This window comes from Triticum aestivum, chromosome 5A (genome assembly GCF_018294505.1).
Source record: "Triticum aestivum cultivar Chinese Spring chromosome 5A, IWGSC CS RefSeq v2.1, whole genome shotgun sequence".
Taxonomy (NCBI): domain Eukaryota; kingdom Viridiplantae; phylum Streptophyta; class Magnoliopsida; order Poales; family Poaceae; genus Triticum; species Triticum aestivum.
Window position 1 is genome coordinate 79980406 of NC_057806.1, and position 11673 is coordinate 79992078.

The 11673-nt window shown below is 49.4% G+C and overlaps 1 protein-coding gene across 3 annotated transcripts; it reads right to left on the reverse strand.

Moving 5' to 3' along the window:
• Positions 1-5595: 5595 nt before the first annotated feature.
• Positions 5596-9885, reverse strand: LOC123102396 (putative disease resistance protein At5g47280). Of its 3 annotated transcripts, none has more exons than XM_044523738.1 (5): positions 9171-9885; positions 8900-9131; positions 7315-8065; positions 7016-7227; positions 5596-6595 (listed from the first exon to the last, which is right to left on the reverse strand). In XM_044523738.1, the coding sequence occupies exons 1-5, from the start codon at positions 9678-9680 to the stop codon at positions 5763-5765; spliced, it is 2538 nt and encodes an 845-aa protein (XP_044379673.1). In that variant the 5' UTR covers positions 9681-9885; the 3' UTR covers positions 5596-5762. The 3 variants fall into 3 exon arrangements, with proteins under 3 accessions (XP_044379673.1, XP_044379674.1, XP_044379671.1); XM_044523739.1 differs by having other exon boundaries at positions 8900-9113; positions 9153-9885; XM_044523736.1 differs by having other exon boundaries at positions 8900-9885.
• Positions 9886-11673: the final 1788 nt, after the last annotated feature.

The window sequence follows — 11673 nt, forward strand, 5'->3', positions numbered from 1 at the left end:
CTGCCGCGTCGGCGGCCCCGTCTGTGCACGGGCGTAGCCCCTGCTGGTTGCGCCTCTGCCAGATTAGGCATGCCCCTGCTAATTGGGGGTTAGATTAGCACTAACCCCCTCCTGTTAGTCACTAACAGTGGGCCTTGCCCCTGTTTAAATAAAAAAAGATATCTTCAAGCATAAATAAATAAATAAAATATTAATTAATTAATTAACCAATTAAATTTAACTTAATTAATTCGGTTTAGACTAACCTAATCATTAGGTAAACTAATTAACTCTGTTAACTAGACAGACTATTACATGTGGGACCCCCCATCAGCTTGACTGGTCAACGGTCAAAGCTGACCGCTGACATCACCCTGACATCATAATTACATTTTCTTATTTAATTAATTATGTTAATTCTAAAAAATGAACTAAATCTTTTAAAATTAATATAAAATAAATCGTAGCTCAGATGAAAATACTTTCTACATGAAAGTTGCTCAGAATAACGAGACGAATCCGGATACGCAGCCCGTTCGTCCGCCACACATCCCTAGCATAGCAAACACGCAACTTTCCCCCTCCGGTTCATCTGTCCGAAAACACGAAACACCGGGAATACTTTCCCGGATGTTTTCCCCCTTCACCGGTATCACCTACTACCGCGTTAGGGCACACCGAACACCGCGTATTGTCTTGTTATGCTTTGTGATGCCTTGATTGCTCTGTTATTTATTGTGTTTCCTCTCCGTTACTTCTTTCCGATAGACCCCGAGACTGCCGGAGACCCCCAGTTCGACTACGGTGTTGGTGACTCGTCCTTCTTGCCAGAGCAACCAGGCAAGCCCCCCCTTTGATCACTAGATATCGCCTATTCTCCTCTATACTGCTTGCATTAGAGTAGTGTAGCATGTTACTGCTTTCCGTTAATCCTATTCTGATACATAGCCTGTCATTATTGCTACAATCATTAATACCTTACCCGCAATCCTACATGCTTAGCATAGGATGCTAGTATTTTTCATCTGTGGCCCTACATTCTTGTCCGTCTGCTGTGCTATACTATCGGGCCGTGATCACTTGGGAGTTGATCACGGGTATATACTATATACGTTATACATGATACATGTGGTGACCAAAGACGGGTCGGCTGGTGGAGCACCCGCGAGTGGATCTTTGTGGCGGAGCGACGGGGCAGGTTGAGACCGCCTAGGAGAGAGGTGGGCCTGGCCCTGTTCGGCGTTCGCGGATACTTAACACGCTTAACGAGATCTTGGTATTTGATCTGAGTTGGCTACGAGCTTATACGCACTAACCATCTACGTGGGAGTAGTTATGGGTATCCCGGCGTCGTGGTATCAGCCGAAGCACTTCAGACGTCAGCGACGGAGCGGCGCGCGCCGGATTGGACTGGAACGCCACTAGGCTAGGTCTGCTTCCGGCTGCCCACGCAACGTGCAGGTGTGCTCAGGGCGATGGGCCCAGACCCCTGCGCGCTTAGGTTTAGACCGGCGTGCTGACCTCTTTGTTGTGCCTAGGTGGGGCTGCGACGTGTTGATCTTCCGCGGCCGGGCATGACCCAGGAAAGTGTGTCCGGCCAAATGGGATCAAGCGTGCTGGGTAAGTTGGTGCACCCCTACAGGGAAGTTAATCTATTCGAATAGCCGTGATCTTCGGTAACAGGACGACTTGGAGTTGTACCTTGACCTTATGACAACTAGAACCGGATACTTAATAAAACACACCCTTCCAAGTTCCACAGACAACCCGGTGATCGCTTTTCCACAGGGCGACGAGGGGAGGATCGCCGGGTAGGATTATGCTATGCGATGCTACTGGAGATGCTACTTGGAGATGCTACTTGGGGGACTCCAATCTACTCTTTTCTACATGCTGCAAGACGGAGGCTGCCAGAAGCGTAGTCTTCGACAGGATTAGCTATCCCCCTCTTATTCTGGCATTCTGCAGTTCAGTCCACCGATATGGCCCTTTACACATATACCCATGCATATGTAGTGTAGCTCCTTGCTTGCGAGTACTTTGGATGAGTACTCACGGTTGATTTTCTCCCTCTCTTCCCCTTTCCCTTCTACCTGGTTGTCGCAACCAGATGCTGGAGCCCTGGAGCCAGACGCCACCGTCGACGACGACTCCTACTACCCCGGAGGTGCCTACTACTACGTGCAGGCCGCTGACGACGACCAAGAGTAGTTAGGAGGATCCCAGGCAGGAGGCCTGCGCCTCTTTCGATTTGTATCCCAGTTTGTGCTAGCCATCTTATGGCAACTTGTTTAACTTATGTCTGTACTCAGATATTGTTGCTTCCGCTGACTCGTCTATGATCGAGCACTTGTATTCGAGCCCTCGAGGCCCCTGGCTTGTATTATGATGCTTGTATGACTTATTTATGTTTTAGAGTTGTGTTGTGATATCTTCCCGTGAGTCCCTGATCTTGATCGTACACATTTGCGTGCATGATTAGTGTACGATTGAATCGGGGGCGTCACAACGATGAACGGATAGAAGGTTCTTGTTAGTGCTAGGGACATGCAAAATTTTCCGAAGATGAAATTTTCGACGTGGGGTACGAAAAACTGAATGACCAATGTGACGTATCCTCATACCTGCACCACTTGCAGTGTGTATCTGGTCCTTGCCATGATACTTCTCCTTGAGTGTCACCTTTTCCAGTTCGCCGGTGAGATGGTTTGTTGCGCCGCTGTCCAGATACCAGTTGGTATCGACGCCATATGAGCCGTCAGCAGCAGCGGCAACCTTTTCTTCATCTTCAGAGGAGGCCTCATCCTCATCGAACCGGTACCAGCAATCTTTTGCCGTGTGGCCCGGTTTGCCGCAGATTTGGTAGCGCACCGCGTCCGGGCGTGATCTGGAGGAACCACCGCGGCGGCCCCTGGTGTTGGTGTAGTTGGGCCGTCCGCGGGAGTTGGACCCGCCGTTGCTGCCGCCGCTCCCCTGCTTGCCCTTGGAGCGAGGAGGGCCACGGTGACGAGCGTAGCCACCGCGCCCGCGCGTCGCGGCGTTAGCCGACGACTTGAAGCCGCCCGATCCCTGGTACTGCGCCACCCTCTGATCAAAATTACTAAGCATTGAAAAAAGCTCATCGAGGGATACCAGGGTGATGCGGGCGTCGAGGGCAGAAACGAGTGGCTGGTAGTCCATGTCGAGGCCGTGCAGGATGTATGAGATGAGTTCATCATCCTGGAGAGGTTTTCCGGCGGCGGCCAGCTCATCGGCGAAGCCGCGCATCTCGGCGAAGTAGGTGGCGACGGTCTTGTTGCCCTTCTGTGCGTTCACCAGAGAGGTTCTGATGTTGTTTACGCGACTTAGCGACTGCGAGGAGAACATCCCCGACAGCGCCGTCCAGAGCTCGCGCGCCGTGGTGATCGCGGTCACCTGCACGAGCACCTCCTTGGTGAGGTTGTTCAGCAGGTACCCGAGCACCTGCTGGTCCTCTCGCACCCAGATGGAGTGGAGGGGATTCGGCTCTGTGGATTCCTTCCCTTCTTTGTCCTTGGTGTGGAGGATCCTGGCCGGCTCCGGTGTCGTGCCGTCGACGTAGCCGAAGACACCTGCGCCCCTCAGCTGCGGCACGATCTGCGCGCGCCAGAGGACGTAGTTGGTGCGGGAGAGCCTCTCCGTGACTTGGCCATTGCGGCCAGCCTGGGAGGCACCGGAGGAAGAGGAAGACGACATAGTTGCACTGGATGGAGTTCTAGGGTTTAGACGTGGAAGAGAATTGCTCTGATTACCATGTGCGATGGCGGAAAGCGTCTTACCTCGATTGGAGGGGACGCCGTACGTGTTTATAGGCAGGGGCGCACCTCCCTGATAGCGCATACAGTTTAGATTACATCTTGGAGAAGAAGCTAAGTAGAGATAAGATTACAGAGAGGAGATAAACTCTAGCTAACCACCTAGCCGAACTACCAAGATATTGATCAGAGAAGATACTGCGCAGCCCCTTGTCACGTACACAAGAATGTTGTTTGACAGTCATGAATGGAGCATATGAGCCTCTAGGATTCAAGAATTATTGGAAATAATATATGGGCTAAAAGCCTAATAATTTCAACAATCCCCTATAAGATCCCAAAGGCAGATAAAGTTTGCTTATGGTTCCATAATATTGTTTATATAATGATATTTTGGTGAAGACTGTGAAGTTGAACTTTCACCTAGAGCTTCACACTACACTCATTCACAACTTGAACAAAGGACTATGACTTGAACTGCAAGTGATGTGCAAATAAGTTTCTGGTAAAGCCTTGACTGATATTAGGCTGCCGAATGACTTTCCCGTAGATAGGAGATTATACGTCATACTCTGAGGCCTCTTCATAGTTTACTAGAAAGCACTCAACTCTTATAGGATACAACATTTAATTGTCTAACTCATTAGGTGTGTTCATAAAGATGTTATGTAGGACCTTGGCTTACGTCATAATGGAGTTTGTCTTTATTAAATAAACACTCCTCCCTCAGTTAACCACGTCTGACTCATCAATTCTACTTCACGAGATCTCTGGTCACATAGAGTGGGTTCTACTCCGTGGATAACTTATGCAGTGGGTCTCAAGCCCATTTCACACGATGCACTGCCTATCACGTTTCGTGATAAACTTTTTTGTAAAGGGATCTTTCAGATTCTTGAAATCAAGTATGTATGATAAAAATACCATGTCTAGCTTAAGGGATCTTCCAGATTCTTCAAATCAGGTATGTATGATAAAAATACCATGTCTAGCTTAATTTCCAGTATTACATATCCAGAAACAATCCATGGCGGAAGGGATAAGAGAACTAATGGTGCGAAGAACCTAATCGCTCCTCTCATGTACACGATCAGAATAGGTGGAGTTTCAGAGGTCTGTTGTCTCACTTCACTGTGTACGTCGAGAAGCAAGATTGGAAAGCCATAAGCGGCACAAACTCACTCACGAAATATGATGCACATGGCGAGGCGGGTAACGGAGGGGAGCATGCATGTATGTGCCCTCTTCTCAAGCTTCTAGTGACGTGCAAAGAAGCCAATCTTATATGTTGGTTCAGCGCACCCTCCACAGCCGGAGTGCGACTAAACTTTCTACACTCCGTTGTCACGCATGAATGGGCCTACGTGAGTTTCAATAAACATTAAAATTATAAAATGAGCTAAAAGCCCAATAATTCGTACACTTTCTTGGATGGATGACCACGTCCCTCCAAACGAAGCTTTCACCAACCCTAAAATGAGGCATCTCAGGCATGTATAAGAACCACAAGTGGAGGCGTAGTGGACACCTGATCTACATCATGTGAAATGCCCAAAAAGAAAGAGAAGAGCCGCCGGATTTTTAATGGCACGAGGCTAACATACATGAGTAATTTATGACCGCATGCATCTCCCCCAAGAGTTAACCACAACCATGAGTAATTTGCATGATGTGTTGGAGCTCCGACATATGCCTGTTTTTCCAGTCATGTTCATTTTGTACATACTCTGCTCCTTAATAAAAAGGCAGCTTTCCTGCCGGTTGTTCGGAGAGAAAAATGGTCTGTGCCAATATAAATTCTCTGTTAGCTTGCCCAATATAAACTCTTGTGTGCATTTCTACTCTAAAGACCATGACTTCAAGATAAGTCAGCTACTGGAGTCAACTACATGAACACTGAACATGTCAAAACTGAACAGTGTATTGACTACCCATCCTGCATTCAAACAGGGAAACATATACACATCATTTGTACATGGTGAGCCCGGAGTGCAGAGAGCATCCAGAACATCAGTCTACAAGCCAGTCCAGGTTGTAACACTCTTCTGCTACCTGCACACGGAGGTCCGGGATGACCTGCTCGGCCTCCCTCCACAGCATCGCCGTCTCCTCGTCGCACACGACGTGCCCGAGGGACTTCAGCGACGAGGAGGACCTCGGGAGGCTCCTCAACCGCGAGCATTCCCGCATGTCGATCTTCTCTAGGTTTGTCAGGTGGCCAAGCTCTTCTGGAAGGTCTGTGAGGTTAATGCACTGCGATATGTCCAGGTATTTCAGCCTCTTCAGGCTGCATACCGACGGCGGAAGCTTCCACAGCGCCGGGCAGGCGTACACCCGCAGGATGCTCAGGCAGTGCAGCTTGCCCAGCTCATATGGCAGCTCTGTGAGGTCATGGCAGTTTGACAAGGAGATGCTCTCCAGCGAGCTGATTTCACACACACTAGGTGGCAGCTCCTTCAGATCTACGCAATGGTCGATGGTGAGGTTGGATAGGCGCGGAAACGTCATGGAGAGATCCATCGTCGATCCTCTTAGGCTGTTGTTCAGCTCACAAAGGACGAGGGAGATCTTGCGCAGGTTCTTCAGTGGGATTGTGCTTTTCGGCAGCGGCGGGAGCGTAATCTTTTCCAGCCAAAGACTCCTCAGGTCACTTAGTGTGGTGAAGGCAGACAAATTGTCAAGGGCTGCACTGGTGGTACCATAGTTGATCAGCACCAGGGCCTTCAGGTTCTGCATTGTTGCAATGAACGACGGGAGGTAGTATACACTTGAGGCGAAGTTGAGGATAAGAACTTCTGCCTTGGGGAAGCTCATCTGGAACCAGTCAGATTCTTTCATCTCACCTGAAATTTGAAATCAATTGATCAGACCATTTTGTACTTCTAGAGAGAACTCAATGAGGGCAATATTCGACAAGATATTGCGAATGCATGTTACTGTAAGGCTTGCTGAAACAAATTATTTTCCATGAAGAAATAATACTGAAGTAAAATTGTGTTATACAGTACTAATTAAGTTCAATTTGCTAAAGAACTAAAGATCAGTTTAGTACAATAGCAGGTGATTTAATAAAGGAGTTAAAGATCTGAAGTTCCAAGTCAAAACCATGCAATTTCATTTGAGGAAGACCACTACACTATTCAACATTTTTTCTTCAATTACATCTCAAATTCTGCAAGAGCAGCTTTCAGACTGGACTCGCAGAAGATACTGCACGGCAAATAACATGCAAGAAAAAACCAAGTTCATGAACAGATAATCACCTGTATGAATAGAAACAATCTGAGCTTCAAAAGGAAGGTCCTTATTCCTCTGCCAATCTCTCGGAAGCGATTCTTCTCTTCTTGGCATCACTAACCGCCTCCGTTTGTTCAGAGAATCACGGCCACTCATGTGAAGTGCCAGATCACGCAACACATCATGTTGCGTCACTGAGTAGTCATGATAGTTACTGTATAAATCTCCAGCTTTATTCCTGCATAAAGAGCAACAAAGAGTCAAAGCTGTTTCTTACAGTATATGAATTCTCAGATGATTTGAAGAAAAAATGTGCAATACGTACTGTGCATCATTAACTAGGGTAAGCAGGTTCTTGTTCGATAGCTCCATGAGGATGGCAAAAGCATCTGGCTTGTCAAGATCATGTATCTCCATCCAAATATTGATCAACACATCAAGAGGGATCTTCTTATCCTCTGGGAAGCAGCCCAGGTCAAGGAAACATTCCCTGACCTTTCCCGACAAGCACTCGACACTTGCTGCCATTCTCTCGAGGAGTTTGGTCTCATGTGAGTCCGATATAGACTCTCCTCGTGACAAGCGGTTCTTCGCGCTCAACCATATCATAGGAGGCTGATCACGCAAGGATGCGCCGATAACCTTGAGAGCTAGAGGAAGCCCTCTGCACTCGGCAGCAACCTGCTTAACCAGTTTCTTGTCAGCAGTCTGAGGAACAGACTCCTGATTGAAGGCAGCACTGCAGAAGAGAGACAAAGCCTCCTCATCGCCGAGTAATTTCATTTCGTATGTCCGGGAGACTAACGTAGGGAACTTCAACCTTGATACGACAAGAGTCTTGCAGCCAGGGAACTTGAAGACCAGCTCCTCGAGCTGTGAGAGAGACCACACATCATCAAGTATAACAAGAACTGGTCCTCGGTCCCTCGGCCCTAACTTGAGCTGCCATTCCGGGATCTGGTTATATGCACCAAGCACAATATTGCTGCTGATCTGCTCCCACAGCTTCATCTTGATGGTCTCCAGATTTGCGGACTGCGAGACCGTCTCAAAGAAGACCCTGTTGTTGAAGTAGCCTAAACAAAGAAAGAAACATATATTAGCACTATGTAGAGAAGAAAGATCGCTACGTTTAGAGACCAATTATGAAACAAGATTAAATGGAAATCGACTTTTGGCATATGCCTAATCTTGAGAACAGATCTTGATGAGATGATGCTGAAGTAGTGAGATTCGAATCAATTTACATGTATAGCACCCCTAAAAGGATTAGCTTCACAAGCATCACTAATTCCAAGTGCCTTTGTAACTACTAACGACAGATCTGTATACCAAATTATTTTGGATTGGCAATCGGTGTTAAACTATTCATCAAACGATAAGTGTGTGTGCTAGTATCATTCATTCAGTTGTTTAGGGGTCACCACTAATTAACTCAATAGTTATTAAGTGGTGCAATCATGTCTTGATTCAAAACAAAAGTGTTGCCATCATGAACAAAATTTTCAGTGTCTGCTAAGTTAGGCAGGCGGGAGTTGGTGTGCTCCCATCAGCAACCCAATCCCACCAGAGCCATACGCACGCTCCGCACTAAGCTGGTCAAAGCGCCAATTTTGACCAAACAAGTGGTGATGAGCTAAACGTAAGCATCAGCCTCGACTTTAAGTATAAGTAATTAAATCATATGACGACACGCAAATCAACCGCCAAAGATTCCCCAAATTTTCAATCTTTGTTCGTGGTAGCGCCCCATATAATTCAATAAGAGACGGTGCGATTTTCGCACCCAGAGAAAGGATGATTATGAACACAGATGTGATTAATTTCTGCAGATGATTCGGAGAACGGGATAAAAGGTTTAAGAAAGAATTCGTGTGAGACGAGATGGTTGGGATCTGATCCTTTGTTACCTTGGATCTTTTGATCCTTATAGATCTCCATGGCGAGCGTGGTCTTGCCGCTGCCGCCCATGCCGCAGATGCCGACGACCTCCCAGCCGCCGCCGCTGCTCATCACCATCTCCTTCACTCTCTCCTTGCCCACCTTGACGCCGCTTCCCACCAAGCCGCCGCCCTTGCTCTCCTCCTCGCACGGGAGGTCGAAATCCATCGGAATCCCCATGCCCTTGGTCGGCGGCGCCACCTCCATCGGCATGCCCATGCCCTTGGTCGGCGGCGCCACCTCCACCGCCATCGCCATGCCCTTGGAGGGCGGCGGCGGTAGCGCGACGGGGAGGGACATGGCGGGCGGGATCGTGGGGGGCGCCTGCATCGCGGCGACCTCCTCGACGCGGCGCTCCAGGCGGCCGATGCGCGCCTCGGCCTCGTCGCGGAGGCGGCGCACGCCGTCGAGCACGTGCGCGGGTGCGTGGCGCGCCAGCCAGCGCTCGATGCCCTTGTCGGCGGCCTCCATCCTGCGCGCCAGCTGCGCGGTGCGGTAGACGTTCCAGCGCGGGGCGGCGGCGGCGCGGCGCGCGAGGTCGAGCGCCTCCCTGAGCTGCACGGCGAGCTCGCCCAGCTCGGCGTTGCTGCGGAGCGCGTGGCGGCCGTTCTGCTGCACGAGGGGCAGCAGCGGCTCGACGTTCCGGCGCAGGCGCTCGGCGGTGGAGCGGCACAGGAAGGTGCCCTGCACCGCGCGCAGCAGCTCCCGCACGGCGTCCCCGGCCAGCTCCTCGAACAGGAACTTCTCCATGGTCGACCCCGGGGTGCCGGACGGCTGGCCGGCGGCTCTCGGCGCGCTCTTCCTTGTCTTCTTGACCGCTTTGTCCGGGCTCTCAGTGGGCTCTGGGTGCGCGCTTGCGTGAGCTTTGCTTGTTTGTTTAGTCGGGCAAGTGAGAGGTCGCCATCGCCATGGAGGTCTGGGGGAGGGGGAGGGGGTGGAGGAGGGGGGCGGCGTTTGGTCGGGGAGACGGAGGAGGAGGAGGAGAGTTTATAGCCGGCGGGAGAGTGCGGCACGGCAGCTTTTGAGTGGAGGGGAGGGGAGGGTCAACCGTTTGCGGTGAGGGGTCGCCGGTTATCTCAGTGACACGGCCGGGGGCAAGGTGGGACCCAGGGAGGGACTGTGCCGTGTTTACACGAACACGGTGGATGACAGCAAAAGCGAGTCGCCACCGGAGTAGACCTCACCCAATTAAGAGCAACTTTAGCAGAATTGATTGATATATCGGCTCCATCGCCGTAATAATCATCATTACATTGGTTTTGATTAAAAAGTTTTCGGCCCTATTTGGTAATGGTCTGCTCCTAGAATCTGCAGAGTGGCTAAATAGCAATTCCATCATTTTAAACTACAGCTCCGCCAATTCCGTTCCGGGAGTTGGGGAGCGGAGCGTTGCCGAACAGCTCTTCATGTCAGATTTTTGGCAATTTAGAGCGAACGTCCCATGTACGTAGGATCCTCGCGCATGAATCTTAAAGCATTCGCTCCCATACACCTCTTCAAGGGAACTACAGGCGACGATAGTATACGGTTTGCTCGGATGGCAATCTAAACAAGCATACTTTGGATGGCAAATTATGCTGTTGGAGCATCGCAATTTTCATCATTTTTCTTTCTTTTTTAGGCTGCCAATTCTTCATGGGAATCACTCTCGTGCAACATGTCAATCTTCTGAGCCTTTTATATACAACATGAGAATTTTTATTTCAGAACATAGGAAATTTTTAAAGAAGAAGTTGACGAATTTATCTGTTTTCGCACGGTAAATTTGGAGTGTTCCCTGGCCTGATTATTTGGACGAACGAAAACATTCATTTCTTCATCGGGGAACGATCGTTGGCTTGGATTACCTTCATGAGGGAACGTCATATGTATATTGGGGTCGCGAACTGAGCGTATCTCATATGGTTAGATTCCTTGTGGTGGAATTAGTCCGCCAAGGTTCAAGTCTAGGCTTGGCATTGGTGTTCGTATTTTTCTAGATTTATTTCAGATTTTTTCAACAATGTTCACTCAGTGCAAGAGACCAGCCTGACAATAAATAAAGTAGTATCATAATAAATGCTATACTGCTATATATCTTGCATGACAATAAATAAAGTTGCATAAGATACTAATAATCTATGATATTATGCATTATAGACGTAGTATCATATGTATGATATTAACTTACGATACTTCTCACTACACGCGGCCTTAGGCACTCAGGCTACCTCTCGAGTAATAAAGTTACCCAACCGGCTTGCTGAAATTACCTAGCAGCGTTCTAGCAGAGTAGATGTAGCAGGCAGAGGCGGGATGTTATGGGCGGGAGAGGCCGAAGTAGGGTCGGCGAGGCGGCGCCCGACTGAAGTAACAGTGCAGCACCACCCTAAGAAAGTGAGCACGAAGGCCACCGCTTGGGCCCGAGGCTAGGCAGAATTGCGCCCGTGATCCGAGAAGGGGAAGGTGCATGCGTGCAAGCTCGATTAGGTCCTGCCTGGGCATTAGGAGTAGTGAAGTTAGGTCGGTGTTGTGTGTGCTGGGGTAAACCCATGGCTCATACTGAAATATAGTTAGGTGATAGCTAAAAATCCCTCAAAAAAGGTGATAGCTAAAAAGAAAGGTCACGCCCTAGGCCCGGGCCCAACATCGACCCGAGTCTGTGGGTGGGGACTGCGGGCGCCCGAGTATGTCTAGATGGCAGGCTGGGAAGTACAATGGTGGCATGTGGAGAGGAGGATGCATAGGCAAAAATAAAGTGAAG

What these genes read in the sequence shown, in the direction of transcription:
- LOC123102396 (XM_044523736.1), bottom strand. Translation starts at nt 9,680, where the DNA reads ATGGAGAAGTTCCTGTTCGAGGAGCTGGCCGGGGACGCCGTGCGGGAG. An exon ending in TAAGGATCAAAAGATCCAAG is followed by an intron (nt 8,066 to 8,899) that starts GTAACAAAGGAT and finishes TTCTTTGTTTAG; the next exon opens with GCTACTTCAACAACAGGGTC. An exon ending in GATTGTTTCTATTCATACAG is followed by an intron (nt 6,596 to 7,015) that starts GTGATTATCTGT and finishes TTCAAATTTCAG; the next exon opens with GTGAGATGAAAGAATCTGAC.